Raw genomic sequence first — 19,825 nt, 5'->3', positions numbered from 1 at the left:
AGATCCTGGCTGACTGGCGGATCCTGGCAGATCCTGGCTGACTGGCGGATCCTGGCTGACTGGCGGATCCTGGCTGACAAGCGGATCTGGCAGATCCTGGCTGATCCTGGCTGACTAGCGGATCTGGCAGATCCTGGCTGACTGGCAGATCCTGGCAGATCCTGGCGGATCCTGGCTACTGGCGGATCCTGACTGACTAGCGGATCTGGCAGATCCTGGCTGACTGGCACTTCTGGCGGATCCTGGCAGACTGGCGGATCCTGGCTGACTGGCGGATCCTGGCACACTGGCGGATCCTGGCTGAATGGCGGATCTAACTGATCCTGGCAGACTGGCAGATCCTGGCAGACTGGCGGCACTGGTGGCGCTGGGCAGACTGGCGGCGCTGGGCAGACTGGTGGCTCAGGCGGCGCTGGGCAGACTGGCGGCACTGGCGGCGCTGGGCAGACGGGTTGCTCAGACGGCGCTGGGCAGACTGGCGACGCTGGGCAGACTGGCGACGCTGGGCAGACTGGGAGCACTGGCGGCGCTGGGCAGACTGGTGGCGCTGGGCAGACTGGGAGCACTGGCGACGCTGGGCAGACTGGCGGCGCTGGGCAGACTGGCGGCACTGGGCAGACTGGTGGCTCAGGCGGCGCTGGGCAGACTGGCGGCACTGGCGGCGCTGGGCAGACGGGTGGCTCAGACGGCGCTGGGCAGACTGGCGACGCTGGGCAGACTGGCGACGCTGGGCAGACTGGGAGCACTGGTGGCGCTGGGCAGACTGGCGGCGCTGGGCAGACTGGCGGTGCTGGGCAGACTGGTGGCTCAGGCGGCGCTGGGCAGACTGGCGGCACTGGCGGCGCTGGGCAGACGGGCGGCTCAGACGGCGCTGGGCAGACGGGCAGCTCAGACGGCGCTGGGCAGACGGGCAGCTCAGACGGCGCTGGGCAGACGGGCAGCTCAGACGGCGCTGGGCAGACGGGCAGCTCAGACGGCGCTGGGCAGACGGGTAGCTCAGACGGCGCTGGGCAGACTGACAGCTCTGGATGCTTCATGCAGGCTGACAGCTCTGGCTGCGCTGAACAGAGGAGTACTGGTGCCTCTGGAATGAGGGGCTCTGGCGCCTCTGGCATGAGGGGCGGTAGCTCTGACAGCGCCAGACAGGCGGGAAGCTCCGGCAGCGGCGCCGGACAGGCGGGGCGCTCCGGCAGCGGCGCCGGACAGGCGGGAGCGGCGCCCGGACAGGGACAGGCGGGAGCTCCGGCAGCGGCGCCGGACAGGCGGGACGGACAGGCGCGGACAGACGCGACGCTCCGGCAGCGGCGCCGGACAGGCGGGAAGCTCCGGCAGCGCTGGACAGGTGGGACACACTGTAGGCCTGATGCGTGGTGCTGGCACTGGTGGTAATGAACCGAGGACACGCACAGGAAGCCTGGTGCGGGGAGCTGCTACCGGAGGGCTGGGGTGTGGAGGTGGTACTGGATAGACCGGACCGTGCAGGCGCACTGGAGCTCTTGAGCACCGAGCCTGCCCAACCTTACCTGGCTCGATGCCCACTCTAGCCCGGCCGATACGAGGAGCTGGAATATACCGCACCGGGCTATGCACCCGCACTGGGGACACCGTGCACACCACTGCATAACAAGGTGCCTGCCCGGTCTCTCTAGCCCCCCGGTAACCACAGGAAGTTAGCGTAGGTCTCCTACCTAGCGTAGCCATACTCCCTGTGATCCCCCCAAAGAAATTTTTGGGGCTGATTCTCAGGCTTCCTTGCCAACCGTGTTCCCTCGTATCGCCGGCTCCTCACTCCGGCTGCCTCTGCTCTCCTAAGTGCCTCCACCTGTTCCCATGGAAGGCGATCCCTTCCCGCCAGGATCTCCTCCCATGTGTAGCAACCCTTGCCATCCAATATATCGTCCCATGTCCAATCCTCATTGTGCCGCTGTTGCTGCCTTTGTTGTTTCTCCTGTGGCTCCTGCCTGTTGACACGCTGCTTGGTCCGTTTGTGGTGGGTGATTCTGTAACGGCTTTCTAATGGTGAAGGAGAGTCGGACCAAACTGCAGCGTGTCTATTACGATTCATCTTTAATAAACAAACGTAACACACGACAAAACACTAACACTACAAAACAATAAACGAAACGAAACGAAAACAGCCTATACAAGTGTCTACTAACCTCTAACAAGGACATCAAGACACACAGGACAATCACCCACAATACAACCAAAGAATATGGCTGCCTAAATATGGTTCCCAATCAGAGACAACGGTAAACACCTGCCTCTGATTGAGAACCACTTCAGACAGCCATAGACTCTCCTAGAACACCCCACTAAGCTACAATCCCACTATACACACATTCCAAAATCCCAAGACAAAACACACCACAATACAAAAACCTATGCCACACCCTGGCCTGACCCAATACATGAAGAAAACACAAAATACTTAGACCAGGGCGTGACAGAATCCCCTAATTAAAAGACTGTATAGATTATCTTATTTTATAATTTATATCCCCTAGACTGTATAGATTTCATATTTATTTTATTTTATATCCCCTAATTAAAAGACTGTATAGATTATCTCGTCATGATACCCTTGTGACTTGAGCCTGATCTTGTTTTTCACAGTCGACTATGCATAATCTGACTTGGCAGATACTGTATAACATCCGCTTCTCTGGTTGTGTCGTTCCCCCGCCACCCTATACTGGCAGCTCACTGCAGAGCTACGGTCGTGTTTCCAAAATGGTACCCTATCACATATATACAGGCCCTGTTACAGTGTAGTGCACTAAAAAAGAAAAAGGACGCCATTTGGGACGCATCTCTATGGACTGAGACGTGTTCTGGATCGATACAGGAGGGTTGTCTGCTGTCCGTCAAATGACTGTATCAGTTGTGACGCGTCCGTCCGTCCTCTGTCTACTTTAAACCTCGTTTATCAGCTTCCTGTTGACACCAACCAGGGAACGGCAAATGAAAAGATGCTTTTAGCCTTTCGTCTACTTAGTCAAGAAAACAAACCAATACATTCCATTTATAATGAATGAACCAGTATGGATGTTTTTTAATGTTTTGCGTACGGTGTGCATCCTGCTTTGAGGTGAACCTATTGAGATAAACACCCCGACAGTAACAAGCTGACAATGTCAAATGAAAAGATCCATTAACTGAGATAACTAGATAACATGTTGGTTACTAGATTAGTATGAGCTATCCAACCTTGAGTGATTGATGGGCTATGAAACACACTACCTCTCCTACAGTATCGAGCTAGTCTTGAGGGAATGATGGGCTATGAAACACACTACCTCTCCTACAGTATCAAGCTAGTCTTGAGGGAATGATGGGCTATGATACACTTCCTCTACAGTATCAAGCTAACGACATACGTTATTGATATCTGGCACAATCCCTTTTCAGATGGAAGGTTGCAATGATCCAACGGCTAACGAGCGTGACTGGAATCCCAACGCCGCAACTTGTTGCTTGGAGGAATGATGTTGCCGCGCGGCCACTAGCTGGCTTCGAGCTTCCAAACTGAACAATGCTATAGCTAGCTGGCCATGGGCTGCATCGCAAATGGCACCCTATTATCCTAGTGCACAATTTACACCAGGGCTCTGGTCAAAAGTAGTTAACTATATAGGAAATAGGTTGCCATTTGGGACATTCCTAGCCTGAGGCAGTATAATGAATAGCCTCTCCTAGCCTCCCTAATTGCCTCACAGGCCTGTGGATGACTCATCAGAGAGAGGTCTAATTGGCCATCACTGCCCAGGCAAGCATGGGGCTATGAGGCTAATGTTTGCAGCTACCGCTACCATATACAGTACCTCTGCTACAGCGCGGCTAAGATGCTAGTGGAATAGCTAAGAGGCTCCATTCATTTTGTTGATGCTTTGTTTGTCTGCTAATGAACCAGTTTAGCCCAATACTTTGATTAGTATGCTGTTGCTGTTTCTCCAGTTGGTGTCAGAGACAGAGACCTTCGCAGTTGGTATCAAAGACACCCCAGTTGGTGTCAAAGACAGAGAACGCCCCGGTTGGTGTCAGAGACAGAGACCGCCCCGGTTGGTGTCAGAGATAGAGACCTCCCCAGTTGGTGTCAGAGACAGACACCGCCCCATTTGATGTCAGACAGAGACCTCCCCAGTTGGTGTCAGAGTCAGAGACCTCCACAGTTGGTGTCAGAGACAGAGACCTCCCCAGTTGGTGTCAGAGACAGAGACCTCCCCAGTTAGTGTCAGAATCAGAGACCTCCCCAGTTGGTGTCAGAGACAGAGACCGCCCATTTGATGTCAGAATCAGAGACCTCCCCAGTTGGTGTCAGAGCCAGACACTGCCTCATTTGATGTCAGAATCAGAGACCTCCCCAGTTGGTGTCAGAGACAGAGACCTCCCCAGTTGGTGTCAGAGACAGACACCGCCCCATTTGATGTCAGACAGAGACCGCCCCAGTTTGTGTCAGTGTCAGAGACCTCCACAGTTGGTGTCAGAGACAGAGACCACCCCATTTGATGTCAGACAGAGACTGCCCCAGTTGGTGTCAGAATCAGAGACCTCCACAGTTGGTGTCAGAGTCAGAGACCGCCCTAGTTAGTGTCAGAATCAGAGACCTCCCCAGTTAGTGTCAGAATCAGAGACCTCCCCAGTTAGTGTCAGAATCAGAGACCTCCCCAGTTAGTGTCAGAATCAGAGACCTCCCCAGGGTCTTGTTCCTCTATGGGGATCTGTGGTGGAAGCAGTGGGTTTTCTTTGCTTCTAACTATGAAATATCTCCCAGAATGAAGTGAATGAACAGCTTCCTGGGTTTTCTATAGCGGAAGCCTTGCAGTGGATCCTTGTAAGACAAGTGCCTTCAGCTGCTGGCAATCAATGTATTTGACGTGTCATTTTTGAATAAATTGCAGTATGAATATTGAAAGAGCTAAAATTATGAAGAGAGAGGGAAGAAATTACTGTCTCTATACCAGCTGCTGGTCTGTTACACCCCCCCCCCAAAAAAAAAGATGCTCCAATCCTCTCCTCCACTAGAGATGCTCCTATCCTCTCCTCCAATAGAGATGCTCCTATCCTCTCCTCCAATAGAGATGTTCCTATCCTCTCCTCCACTAGAGATGCTGCTATCCTCTCCTCCAATAGAGATGCTCCTATCCTCTCCTCCAATAGAGATGCTCCTATCCTCTCCTCCAATAGAGATGCTCCTATCCTCTCCTCCAATAGAGATGCTCCTATCCTCTCCTCCACTAGAGATGCTCCTATCCTCTCCTCCAATAGAGATGCTCCTATCCTCTCCTCCACTAGAGATGCTCCTATCCTCTCCTCCAATAGAGATGTTCCTATCCTCTCCTCCAATAGAGATGCTCCTATCCTCTCCTCCAATAGAGATGCTCCTATCCTCTCCTCTAATAGAGATGCTCCTATCCTCTCCTCCACTAGAGATGCTCCTATCCTCTCCTCCAATGGAGATGCTCCTATCCTCTCCTCCAATAGAGATGCTCCTATCCTCTCCTCCAATAGAGATGCTCCTATCCTCTCCTCCAATAGAGATGCTCCTTTCCTCTCCTGTATAGATTTGAGAAATGCGGCTTATCATACATAACCAGGTAAAGATGAAGACTGGTAGAGGAAGGAAGCCAGAGTTCACTTGTGTCTCTAGAGTGATGAGGGAAGATGGACACCATGTAAATAAGAGTGTTTTACCACCTGCCATTAAGAGCTGACCTTCCAGTCACCAGCTGTTCCCACCACCGTACAGGGCACTTTATTAACACAACCTATTTGTGTCTCAACACCTTCAATTCCAGGCATCTACTATAATGACGGTATATCTGTAAAGTTTAGTATAAAGTTTAGTATAATTAGTGTCCGCGTGGGATACGAGGCCCTCTCTGAGATCTCTCTCTCTCCCCGACCTATCAACACTGGCAAAACAGATATCATGGAGTGATGCCTGCTGGTATACTTACGGGGTTTAGTTATACTTCACTGAACGGTACAGTACACTACCCAAAACAGAGATGCCCAATACATCACTGGGGCCAAGCTTCCTGCCATCCAGAACCTCTATACCAGGCGGTGTCAGAGGAAGGCCCTAAAAATGGTCAAAGACTCCAGCCACCCTAGTCGTAGACTGTTTTCTCTGCTACCGCACGGGAAGCAGTACCGGAGCGCCAAGTCTAGGTCCAAGAGGCTTCTAAACAGCTTCTACCCCCCCAAGACATAAGACTCCTGAACATCTAATTAAATGGCTCCCCAGACTATTTGCTTTGCCCCCCCCCCTCTTTTAATGCCACTGCTACTCTGTTATCATCTATGTATAGTCACTTTAATAACTCTACCTACATGTACATATTACCTCAACTACCTCGACTAACTGGTGCCCCCGCACATTGACTCTGTACCGGTACCCCCTGTATATAGCCTCCACATTGACTCTGTACCGGTACCCCCTGTATATAGCCTCCACATTGACTCTGTACCGGTACCCCCTGTATATAGCCTCCACATTGACTCTGTACCGGTACCCCCTGTATATAGCCTCCACATTGACTCTGTACCGGTACCCCCTGTATATAGCCTCCACATTGACTCTGTACTGGTACCCCCTGTATATAGTCTCCACATTGACTCTGTACCGGTACCCCCTGTATATAGCCTCCACATTGACTCTGTACCGTAACACCCTGTATATAGCCTCCACATTGACTCTGTACCGTAACACCCTGTATATAGCCTCCACATTGACTCTGTACCGTAACACCCTGTATATAGCCTCCACATTGACTCTGTACCGTAACACCCTGTATATAGCCTCCACATTGACTCTGTACCGTAACACCCTGTATATAGCCTCCACATTGACTCTGTACCGTAACACCCTGTATATAGCCTCCACATTGACTCTGTACCGTAACACCCTGTATATAGCCTCCACATTGACTCTGTAATGGTACCCCCTGTATATAGCCTCCACATTGACTCTGTACCGTAACACCCTGTATATAGCCTCCACATTGACTCTGTACCGGTACCCCCTGTATATAGCCTCCACATTGACTCTGTACCAGTACCCTCTGTATATAGCCTCCACATTGACTCTGTACCAGTACCCTCTGTATATAGCCTCCACATTGACTCTGTACAGGTACCCCCTGTATATAGCCTCCACATTGACTCTGTACCGGTACCCCCTGTATATAGCCTCCACATTGACTCTGTACCAGTACCCCCTGTATATAGCCTCCACATTGACTCTGTACCAGTACCCCTGTATATAGCCTCCACATTGACTCTGTACCGGTACCCCCTGTATATAGCCTCCACATTGACTCTGTACCGTAACACCCTGTATATAGCCTCCACATTGACTCTGTACCGTAATACCCTGTATAAAGCCTCCACATTGACTCTGTACCGTAACACCCTGTATAAAGCCTCCACATTGACTCTGTACCGTAACACCCTGTATAAAGCCTCCACATTGACTCTGTACCGTAATACCCTGTATATAGCCTCCACATTGACTCTGTACCGTAACACCCTGTATAAAGCCTCCACATTGACTCTGTACCGTAACACCCTATATATAGCCTCCACATTGACTCTGTACCGTAACACCCTGTATATAGCCTCCACATTGACTCTGTACCGTAACACCCTGTATATAGCCTCCACATTGACTCTGTACCGTAACACCCTGTATATAGCCTCCACATTGACTCTGTACCGTAACACCCTGTATATAGCCTCCACATTGACTCTGTACCGTAACACCCTGTATATAGCCTCCACATTGACTCTGTACCGTAACACCCTGTATATAGCCTCCACATTGACTCTGTACCGTAACACCCTGTATATAGCCTCCACATTGACTCTGTACCGTAACACCCTGTATATAGCCTCCACATTGACTCTGTACCGTAACACCCTGTATATAGCCTCCACATTGACTCTGTACCGTAACACCCTGTATATAGCCTCCACATTGACTCTGTACCGTAACACCCTGTATATAGCCTCCACATTGACTCTGTACCGTAACACCCTGTATATAGCCTCCACATTGACTCTGTACCGTAACACCCTGTATATAGCCTCCACATTGACTCTGTACCAGTACCCTCTGTATATAGCCTCCACATTGACTCTGTACAGGTACCCCCTGTATATAGCCTCCACATTGACTCTGTACCGGTACCCCTGTATATAGCCTCCACATTGACTCTGTACCAGTACCCCCTGTATATAGCCTCCACATTGACTCTGTACCGGTACCCCCTGTATATAGCCTCCACATTGACTCTGTACCGTAACACCCTGTATATAGCCTCCACATTGACTCTGTACCGTAATACCCTGTATAAAGCCTCCACATTGACTCTGTACCGTAACACCCTGTATAAAGCCTCCACATTGACTCTGTACCGTAACACCCTGTATAAAGCCTCCACATTGACTCTGTACCGTAACACCCTGTATATAGCCTCCACATTGACTCTGTACCGTAACACCCTGTATATAACCTCCACATTGACTCTGTACCGTAACACCCCGTATATAGCCTCCACATTGACTCTGTACCGTAATACCCTGTATATAGCCTCCACATTGACTCTGTACCGTAACACCCTGCATATAGCCTCCACATTGACTCTGTACCGTAACACCCCGTATATAGCCTCCACATTGACTCTGTACCGTAATACCCTGTATATAGCCTCCACATTGACTCTGTACCGTAACACCCTGTATATAGCCTCCACATTGACTCTGTACCGTAGCACCCTGTATATAGCCTCCACATTGACTCTGTACCGTAACACCCTGTATATAGCCTCCACATTGACTCTGTACCGTAACACCCTGTATATAGCCTCCATATTGACTCTGTACCGTAACACCCTGTATATAGCCTCCACATTGACTCTGTACCGTAACACCCTGTATATAGCCTCCATATTGACTCTGTACCGTAACACCCTGTATATAGCCTCCACATTGACTCTGTACCGTAGCACCCTGTATATAGCCTCCACATTGACTCTGTACCGTAACACCCTGTATATAGCCTCCACATTGACTCTGTACCGTAACACCCTGTATATAGCCTCCACATTGACTCTGTACCGTAATACCCTGTATATAGCCTCCACATTGACTCTGTACCGTAACACCCTGTATATAGCCTCCACATTGACTCTGTACCGTAACACCCTGTATATAGCCTCCATATTGACTCTGTACCGTAACACCCTGTATAAAGCCTCACTGTTGTTATTTACTGCTGCTCTTTAATTATTTGTTCATCTTATCTTACTTTTTCAGTTATTTTCTTTTAACTGCATTGTTGGTTAAGGGTTTGTAAGTAAGCATTTCACTGTGAGGTCTACACCTGTTGGTTAAGGGCTTGTAAGTAAGCATTTCACTGTGAGGTCTACACCTGTTGGTTAAGGGCTTACATTTACATTTACATTTAAGTCATTTAGCAGACGCTCTTATCCAGAGCGACTTACAAATTGGTGCATTCACCTTATGACATCCAGTGGAACAGTAGTGCATCTAAATCTTTTACGGGGGGGTGAGAGGGATTACTTTATCCTATCCTAGGTATTCCTTAAAGAGGTGGGGTTTCAGGTGTCTCCGGAAGGTGGTGATTGACTCCGCTGTCCTGGCGTCGTGAGGGAGTTTGTTCCACCATTGGGGGGCCAGAGCAGCGAACAGTTTTGACTGGGCTGAGCGGGAACTGTACTTCCTCAGTGGTAGGGAGGCGAGCAGGCCAGAGGTGGATGAACGCAGTGCCCTTGTTTGGGTGTAGGGCATGATCAGAGCCTGGAGGTACTGAGGTGCCGTTCCCCTCACAGCTCCGTAGGCAAGCACCATGGTCTTGTAGCGGATGCGAGCTTCAACTGGAAGCCAGTGGAGAGAGCGGAGGAGCGGGGTGACGTGAGAGAACTTGGGAAGGCTTGTAAGTCAGCATTTCACTGTGAGGTCTACACCTGTTGGTTAAGGGCTTGTAAGTAAGCATTTCACTGTGAGGTCTACACCTGTTGGTTAAGGGCTTGTAAGTAAGCATTTCACTGTGAGGTCTACACCTGTTGGTTAAGGGCTTGTAAGTCAGCATTTCACTGTGAGGTCTACACCTGTTGGTTAAGGGCTTGTAAGTCAGCATTTCACTGTGAGGTCTACACCTGTTGGTTAAGGGCTTGTAAGTCAGCATTTCACTGTGAGGTCTACACCTGTTGGTTAAGGGCTTGTAAGTAAGCATTTCACTGTGAGGTCTACACCTGTTGGTTAAGGGCTTGTAAGTCAGCATTTCATTGTGAGGTCTACACCTGTTGGTTAAGGGCTTGTAAGTAAGCATTTCACTGTGAGGTCTACACCTGTTGGTTAAGGGCTTGTAAGTAAGCATTTCACTGTGAGGTCTACACCTGTTGGTTAAGGGCTTGTAAGTAAACATTTCACTGTGAGGTCTACACCTGTTGGTTAAGGGCTTGTAAGTCAGCATTTCACTGTGAGGTCTACACCTGTTGGTTAAGGGCTTATTACACCTGCCCTATTAGGCGCATTTGACAAATACGGGCTTGAACCAGGGAACCTCTGCACACATCAACAACAGTCACCCACGAAGCATTGTTACCCACCGCGCCACAAAAGCCGCGGCCCTTGCAGAGCAAGGGGAACCACTACTTCAAGGTCTCAGAGCGAGTGACCTCACCGATTGAAACGCTATTTAGCGCGCACCACCGCTAACTAAGCTAGCCGTTTCACATCCGTTACACGATGCTGGCTGAAATAGTTACAGGGTTTAGATCTACTTCCCTGAAAGGTACAGTTGTTTCCCTGTCTCACTTTGACCAGAAAGTGGTTTTTGGGACCTAGACATTGTCAAAGACTCCAGCCACCCAAGTCAAAGACTGTTCTCTCTGCTACTGCAACTGCAAGTGGTACCGATGCAGCAAGTCTGGAACCAACAGGACCCTGAACAGCTTCTACCCCCAAGCTATAAAACTGTTAAATAATTAGTCCACATAGCTATGGTTAACTATTTAACTATCTGGTTTAGTGCTGAGGGATTTACTGAAATGTAGGTTATTTTGTGGGGTTTTAAACAACTAATTGACTGACCTCGGTTAAATTATGATGTAGTAGGGAGTTGTAGTTTCCAAAAGCCTATATTGTACATAGTTTAGCGCAGAAAATGTGGAAATGAACTACAATGACCATAATCCATTGCGCGCCCGTTTAAACTTGTTCGGTCTGTGCAGTGCATTAACATAAACAAAGACGCCGCACGATCTTCAGGGAGACTGAAAATACACGATCTAAGTGATTGACAGTTTGTATAAAAAATAAATACCTTATTTACTTTGAAGAACTACTAAAAAAGTGATTTTGTCAGACAGCAGCTCTATAGAGATGAGATGATGACTTGGATTAAATAAAAGTAATAAAATAATAAAATATCGTATTAAAGTATAGTAATGTGAATAGATGATGGTTAATGAGTGATCAGCAGTAATGGACATTTAATGTCTAAAAAAAAAAAAAAAAGATCGAAACCAAAACGTGATAAAAAAAAAATCGAACCGAAACTAAACCGAACTCAACAATAATGAATCACTCAGCACTAATCTGCATTGACCCTTTCTGCCTCTTGTCTCACTACATATGCTGCTGTTACTGTTTATTATCTATCCGGTTGCCTAGTCACGTTATCCCTACCGTACCTATATGTACATATCTACCTCAATTACCTTGCACATACACTCGGGAACTGGTACCCCGTGTATAAGATGTGGATGTTGAGTATGGCAGCCCCCCCCCCCCCGCACCTCTCTGATTCAAAGGGGTTACATTTCAGTTGAATACATTCAGTTGTACAACTGACTAGGCTTTCCTTTTCTCTATATAGTCAAGTTATCATTACTCAGTACTGGTACCCTGTGTATATAACCTAGTTATCATTACTCAGTACTGGTACCCTGTGTATATAACCTAGTTATCATTACTCAGTACTGGTACTCAGTGTATATAACCTAGTTATCATTACTCAGTACTGGTACCCTGTGTATATAACCTAGTTATCATTACTCAGTACTGGTACCCTGTGTATATAACCTAGTTATCATTACTCAGCACTGGTACCCTGTGTATATAACCTAGTTATCATTACTCAGTACTGGTACCCAGTGTATATAGCCTAGTTATCATTACTCAGTACTGGTACTCAGTGTATATAACCTAGTTATCATTACTCAGTACTAGTACCCTGTGTATATAACCTAGTTATCATTACTCAGTACTGGTACTCAGTGTATATAACCTAGTTATCATTACTCAGTACTGGTACCCTGTGTATATAACCTAGTTATCATTACTCAGTACTGGTACTCTGTGTATATAACCTAGTTATCATTACTCAGTACTGGTACTCAGTGTATATAACCTAGTTATCATTACTCAGTACTAGTACCCTGTGTATATAACCTAGTTATCATTACTCAGTACTGGTACCCTGTGTATATAACCTAGTTACCATTACTCAGTACTGGTACCCTGTGTATATAACCTAGTTATCATTACTCAGTACTAGTACCCTGTGTATATAGCCTGGTTATCATTACTCAGTACTGGTACCCTGTGTATATAACCTAGTTATCATTACTCAGTACTAGTACCCTGTGTATATAGCCTGGTTATCATTACTCAGTACTGGTACCCTGTGTATATAACCTAGTTATCATTACTCAGTACTAGTACCCTGTGTATATAGCCTGGTTATCATTACTCAGTACTGGTACCCTGTGTATATAACCTAGTTATCATTACTCAGTACTGGTACCCTGTGTATATAACCTAGTTATCATTACTCAGCACTGGTACCCTGTGTATATAACCTAGTTATCATTACTCAGTACTGGTACCCAGTGTATATAGCCTAGTTATCATTACTCAGTACTGGTACTCAGTGTATATAACCTAGTTATCATTACTCAGTACTAGTACCCTGTGTATATAACCTAGTTATCATTACTCAGTACTGGTACTCAGTGTATATAACCTAGTTATCATTACTCAGTACTGGTACCCTGTGTATATAACCTAGTTATCATTACTCAGTACTGGTACTCTGTGTATATAACCTAGTTATCATTACTCAGTACTGGTACTCAGTGTATATAACCTAGTTATCATTACTCAGTACTAGTACCCTGTGTATATAACCTAGTTATCATTACTCAGTACTGGTACCCTGTGTATATAACCTAGTTACCATTACTCAGTACTGGTACCCTGTGTATATAACCTAGTTATCATTACTCAGTACTAGTACACTGTGTATATAGCCTGGTTATCATTACTCAGTACTGGTACCCTGTGTATATAACCTAGTTATCATTACTCAGTACTAGTACCCTGTGTATATAGCCTGGTTATCATTACTCAGTACTGGTACCCTGTGTATATAACCTAGTTATCATTACTCAGTACTAGTACCCTGTGTATATAGCCTGGTTATCATTACTCAGTACTGGTACCCTGTGTATATAACCTAGTTATCATTACTCAGTACTAGTACCCTGTGTATATAGCCTGGTTATCATTACTCAGTACTGGTACCCTGTGTATATAACCTAGTTATCATTACTCAGTACTAGTACCCTGTGTATATAACCTAGTTATCATTACTCAGTACTAGTACCCTGTGTATATAGCCTGGTTATCATTACTCAGTACTGGTACCCTGTGTATATAACCTAGTTATCATTACTCAGTACTAGTACCCTGTGTATATAACCTAGTTATCATTACTCAGTACTAGTACCCTGTGTATATAACCTGGTTATTATTTCTCAGTGTGTATTTATTCCTCATGTTATGTTTTTTCTATTATTTCTCTATTTTCTTTCTCTCTGCATTGTTGGGAAATGGCCTGTAATCATTTCACTGTTAGTCTACACCTGTTGTTTACAAAGCATGTGACAAATAACATTTGATTTGATTTGACACAGCTCTGGTTGCCTAGTCAGCGAGCAGGGATAAAGGAGAGGAGAAGGTGAGATTGTACTGAGGCTGCTGGCTCTCTCTCAGGAGAGTCTTAATTGGCTGTGTTATTGCAGACCTGAGCCAAGGAGGCAGGGGGAAGGCAGGGGAGGCACAGGGAGACAGGGGAGGCACGGGGAGACAGGGGAGGCAGAGAGAAAGGAGTGGATCCAGGATTTAGACAGTTAGAGTGTGAGCTGTGGGCCATCTGACTGTGACCTTCCTACTGTTCACAGCTGCTCCCCCCGGAGAAGGTGTTCAGGTTCTGGATCTCTCTCTCTCCCTGTGTCTCTCCCTGTGTGTGTCTCTCTCTCTCTCTCTCTCTCTCTCTCTCCCTGTATCTCTCTTTCCTCACCCCCTCTCTCTCTCTCTCTCTCTCTCTCTCTCTCTCTCTGCCTGTATCTCTCTATCCTCACCCTCTCTCTCTCTCTCTCTCTCTCTCTCTCTCTCTCTCTCTCTCTCTCTCTCGCTCTCTCTCCCTCTTTGTCTCTCTCTCTCCCTCTCCCTCTTTGTCTCTCTCTCTCTCTCGCTCTGTCTCTCCCTCTTTGTCTTTCTCTCTCTCTTCAACTCCCACTGGACCTCTTTTCCTCCCTCCCTCCCTCCATCATCTCACCCTCTCTTATTCCCTCTGCTCCTCTCAGAGGTGACTTTTCACACCATCATTCTCTCTCTCTCTTTACTTCCCTCCCCACCCATCCAGTCTCAGCAGGGAAGGGATAATGCTCCCCGCTCTTCAGATTCAACCGCCCCACCCTCTCCTTCACCCCCGCAGGGTGATTCTTCACCCTCTCTTTCACTCCTCCCCAACTCCCCTCCTTAGCTCACCCTGACCCACCTGTCTTCAGCGCCTGTCTGCTGCTAAGGTACTAGGTGTATTTATAGTGATTTTCACTGGCTGAAGAATAATGTACAGTATGTCTCTGGTGAGAGAGAAAGAGAGATAGAAAGAGAGAGAGAGAGTGGGAAGGATTGAGGGAGAGCTAGAGGGAGGAGAGGCTTCTCTGAGAAGAGAGAGAGAGAGAGGGAAGGATCGAGGGAGAGCTAGAGGGAGGAGAGAATTCTCTGAGAAGCAGAGAGAAGAGAGAGAGAGAGAGGGAAGGATTGAGGGAGAGCTAGAGGGAGGAGAGAATTCTCTGAGAAGCAGAGAGAAGAGAGAGGGGGGGGTCAAATCAAATCAAATTTTATTTGTCACATACACATGGTTAGCAGATGTTAATGCGAGTGTAGCGAAATGCTTGTGCTTCTAGTTCCGACAATGCAGTGATAACCAACAAGTAATCTAACTAACAATTCCAAAACTACTGTCTTATACACAGTGTAAGGGGATAAGGAATATGTACATAAGGATATATGAATGAGTGAGGGTACAGAGCAGCATACAGTAGATGGTATCGAGTACAGTATATACATATGAGATGAGTATGTAGACAAAGTAAACAAAGTGGCATAGTTAAAGTGGCTAGTGACATAAGGATGCAGTCGATGATCTAGAGTACAGTATATACGTATGCATATGAGATGAATAATGTAGGGTAAGTAACATTATATAAGGTAGCATTGTTTAAAGTGGCTAGTGATATATTTACATAATTTCCCATCAATTCCCATTATTAAAGTGGCTGGAGTTGGGTCAGTGTCAGTGACAGTGTGTTGGCAGCAGCCACTCAATGTTAGTGGTGGCTGTTTAACAGTCTGATGGCCTTGAGATAGAAGCTGTTTTTCAGTCTCTCGGTCCCAGCTTTGATGCACCTGTACTGACCTCGCCTTCTGGATGATAGCGGGGTGAACAGGCAGTGGTTCGGGTGGTTGATGTCCTTGATGATCTTTATGGCCTTCCTGTAACATCGGGTGGTGTAGGTGTCCTGGAGGGCAGGTAGTTTGCCCCCGGTGATGCGTTGTGCAGACCTCACTACCCTCTGGAGAGCCTTACGGTTGAGGGCGGAGCAGTTGCCGTACCAGGCGGTGATACAGCCCGCCAGGATGCTCTCGATTGTGCATCTGTAGAAGTTTGTGAGTGCTTTTGGTGACAAGCCGAATTTCTTCAGCCTCCTGAGGTTGAAGAGGCGCTGCTGTGCCTTCTTCACGACGCTGTCAGTGTGAGTGGACCAATTCAGTTTGTCTGTGATGTGTATGCCGAGGAACTTGAAACTTGCTACCCTCTCCACTACTGATCCATCAATATGGATAGGGGGTGTTCCCTCTGCTGTTTCCTGAAGTCCACAATCATCTCCTTAGTTTTGTTGACGTTGAGTGTGAGGTTATTTTCCTGACACCACACTCCGAGGGCCCTCACCTCCTCCCTGTAGGCCGTCTCGTCGTTGTTGGTAATCAAGCCTACCACTGTTGTGTCGTCCGCAAACTTGATGATTGAGTTGGAGGCGTGCGTGGCCACGCAGTCGTGGGTGAACAGGGAGTACAGGAGAGGGCTCAGAACGCACCCTTGTGGGGCCCCCGTGTTGAGGATCAGCGGGGAGGAGATGTTGTTGCCTACCCTCACCACCTGGGGCGGCCCGTCAGGAAGTCCAGTACCCAGTTGCACAGGGCGGGGTCGAGACCCAGGGTCTCGAGCTTGATGACGAGCTTGGAGGGTACTATGGTGTTGAATGCCGAGCTGTAGTCGATGAACAGCATTCTCACGTAGGTATTCCTCTTGTCCAGGTGGGTTAGGGCAGTGTGCAGTGTGGTTGAGATTGCATCGTCTGTGGACCTATTTGGGCGGTAAGCAAATTGGAGTGGGTCTAGGGTGTCAGGTAGGGTGGAGGTGATATGGTCCTTGACTAGTCTCTCAAAGCACTTCATGATGACGGAAGTGAGTGCTACGGGGCGGTAGTCGTTTAGCTCAGTTACCTTAGCTTTCTTGGGAACAGGAACAATGGTGGCCCTCTTGAAGCATGTGGGAACAGCAGACTGGTATAGGGATTGATTGAATATGTCCGTAAACACACCGGCCAGCTGGTCTGCGCATGCTCTGAGGGCGCGGCTGGGGATGCCGTCTGGGCCTGCAGCCTTGCGAGGGTTAACACGTTTAAATGTCTTACTCACCTCGGCTGCAGTGAAGGAGAGACCGCATGTTTTCGTTGCAGGTAGTGTCAGTGGCACTGTATTGTCCTCAAAGCGGGCAAAAAAGTTATTTAGTCTGCCTGGGAGCAAGACATCCTGGTCCGTGACTGGGCTGGGTTTCTTCTTGTAGTCCGTGATTGACTGTAGACCCTGCCACATGCCTCTTGTGTCTGAGCCATTGAATTGAGATTCCACTTTGTCTCTGTACTGACGCTTAGCTTGTTTAATAGCCTTGCGGAGGGAATAGCTGCATTGTTTATATTCGGACATGTTACCAGACACCTTGCCCTGATTAAAAGCAGTGGTTCGCGCTTTCAGTTTCACGCGAATGCTGCCATCAATCCACGGTTTCTGGTTTGGGAATGTTTTTATCGTTGCTATGGGAACGACATCTTCGACGCACGTTCTAATGAACTCGCACACCGAATCAGCGTATTCGTCAATATTTCCATCTGACGCAATACGAAACATGTCCCAGTCCACGTGATGGAAGCAGTCTTGGAGTGTGGAGTCAGCTTGGTCTGACCAGCGTTGGGGGAGAGCTAGAGGGAGGAGAGGCTTCTCTGAGAAGCAGAGAGAAGAGAGAGGGGGGGTTCGAGGGAGAGCTAGAGGGAGGAGGAGAGGCTTCTCTGAGAAGCAGAGAGAAGAGAGAAAGAGAGAGAGAGAGAGAGGGAAGGATCGAGGGAGAGCTAGAGGGAGGAGAGGCTTCTCTGAGAAGCAGAGAGAAGAGAGAAAGAGAGAGAGAGAGAGGGAAGGATCGAGGGAGGAGAGGCTTCTCTGAGAAGCAGAGAGAGAGATTGAGAGGGAAGGTATGAGGGAGAGCTAGAGGGAGGAGAGGCTTCTCTGAGAAGCAGAGAGAAGAGAGATATACAGTGCATTTGGAAAGTATTCAGACCTCTTGATTTTTTCCACATTTTGTTACTTTACAGCCTTATTCTAAAATGGATTAAATTGTTTTTTTCCCCCTCATCAATGTACACTATACCCCGTAATGACAAAGAAAAAATGAGTTTTTAGATATTTTTTGCAAAACAATAACATAAAAACTGAAATATTACATTTACAGCATTCAGACCCTTTACTGGGGTCGGCAGGGTAGACTAGTGGTTAGAGTGTAGAGGAGGTAGGTACACTAGTGGTTAGAGTGTAGAGGGGGTAGGTACACTAGTGGTTAGAGTGTAGAGGGGGTAGGGTAGACTAGTGGTTAGAGTGTAGAGGGGGCAGGGTAGACTAGTGGTTAGAGTGTAGAGGAGGTAGGTACACTAGTGGTTAGAGTGTGGAGGTGGCAGGGTAGCCTAGTGGTTAGAGTGTAGAGGAGGTAGGTACACTAGTGGTTAGAGTGTAGAGGAGGTAGGTACACTAGTGGTTAGAGTGTAGAGGCGGCAGGGTAGCCTAGTGGTTAGAGTGTAGAGGAGGTAGGTACACTAGTGGTTAGAGTGTGGGGGGGCAGGGTAGCCTAGTGGTTAGAGTGTAGAGGGGGTAGGTACACTAGTGGTTAGAGTGTACTAGGGTAGTGTGGTTAGAGTGTAGAGGGGGCAGGGTAGACTAGTGGTTAGGTTAGAGGAGGTAGGTACACTAGTGGTTAGAGTGTAGGGAGGTAGGTACACTAGTGGTTAGAGTGTAGAGGCGGCAGGTGGTAGGTGGCTAGTGGTTAGAGTGTAGAGGGGAGGGTAGCCTAGGTAGAGTAGTGGTTAGAGTGTAGAGGGGACAGGGTAGCCTAGTGGTTAGAGTGTAGAGGGGGCAGGGTAGCCTAGTGGTTAGAGTGTAGAGGCGGCAGGTAGCCTAAGTGGTTAGAGTGTAGAGGAGGTAGGTACACTAGTGGTTAGAGTGTAGAGGGGGCAGGGTAGCCTAGTGGTTAGAGTGTAGAGGGGGCAGGGTAGCCTAGTGGTTAGAGTGTAGAGGCGGCAGGTAGCCTAGTGGTTAGAGTGTAGAGGAGGTAGGTACACTAGTGGTTAGAGTGTAGAGGGGGTAGGTAGCCTAGTGGTTAGAGTGTAGAGGCGGCAGGTAGCCTAGTGGTTAGAGTGTAGAGGAGGTAGGTAGCTTGGTTAGTGGTTAGAGTGTAGGGGGGGGGGCAGGTAGCCTAGTGGTTAGAGTGTAGGGGTGGCAGGGTAGCCTAGTGGTTAGAGTGTAGAGGGGGTAGGTAGCCTAGTGGTTAGAGTGTAGAGGTGGCAGGGTAGCCTAGTGGTTAGAGTGTAGAGGGTACACTAGTGGTTAGGGTAGGGGGTAGGTAGCACTAGTGGTTAGAGTGTGGGGCGGCAGGTAGGTGGTTAGAGGTAGCCTAGTGGTTAGAGTGTAGGTAGGTGGTTAGAGTGTAGAGGAGGCAGGGTAGCCTAGTGGTTAGAGTGTAGAGGGGTGGCAGGGTTAGCACTAGTGGTTAGAGTGTAGAGGCGGCAGGGTAGCCTAGTGGTTAGAGGTAGGTAGGTACACTAGTGGTTAGAGTGTAGAGGGGTAGGTAGCCTAGTGGTTAGAGTGTAGAGGCGGCAGGGTAGCCTAGTGGTTAGAGTTAGGGTGCCTAGTGGTTAGAGGGGGTAGGTAGGGTTAGCCTAGTGGTTAGAGTTAGAGGAGTGGTAGAGTGCAGGGTGCCTAGGGTAGCCTAGTGGTTAGAGTGTAGAGGAGGCAGGGTAGCCTAGTGGTTAGAGTGTAGAGGTGGTAGGGTAGCCTAGTGGTTAGAGTGGAGGGTGGCAGGGTAGCCTAGTGGTTAGAGGGAGGGTAGCCCTAGTGGTTA

The 19,825-nt window shown here is 48.2% G+C and overlaps 1 protein-coding gene across 1 annotated transcript in view; it reads right to left on the bottom strand.

The window, feature by feature from the left end:
- LOC135572087 (uncharacterized protein DKFZp434B061-like) overlaps positions 1-19,825 on the bottom strand; it is a 53,545-nt gene that overhangs the window by 21,974 nt on the left and 11,746 nt on the right. Inside the window, exons 3-4 of the mRNA XM_065019102.1 lie at positions 4,962-5,556; positions 1,145-1,334 (exon numbers count right to left, since the gene is read on the bottom strand). Coding sequence (XP_064875174.1) covers positions 1,145-1,334; positions 4,962-5,556 — 785 coding nt within the window. The remainder of the gene's footprint in view (positions 1-1,144; positions 1,335-4,961; positions 5,557-19,825) is intronic.

Source organism: Oncorhynchus nerka, linkage group LG6, assembly GCF_034236695.1.
Source record: "Oncorhynchus nerka isolate Pitt River linkage group LG6, Oner_Uvic_2.0, whole genome shotgun sequence".
In the NCBI taxonomy this organism is placed as follows: domain Eukaryota; kingdom Metazoa; phylum Chordata; class Actinopteri; order Salmoniformes; family Salmonidae; genus Oncorhynchus; species Oncorhynchus nerka.
This window is presented reverse-complemented; position numbering and strand designations above follow the sequence as displayed.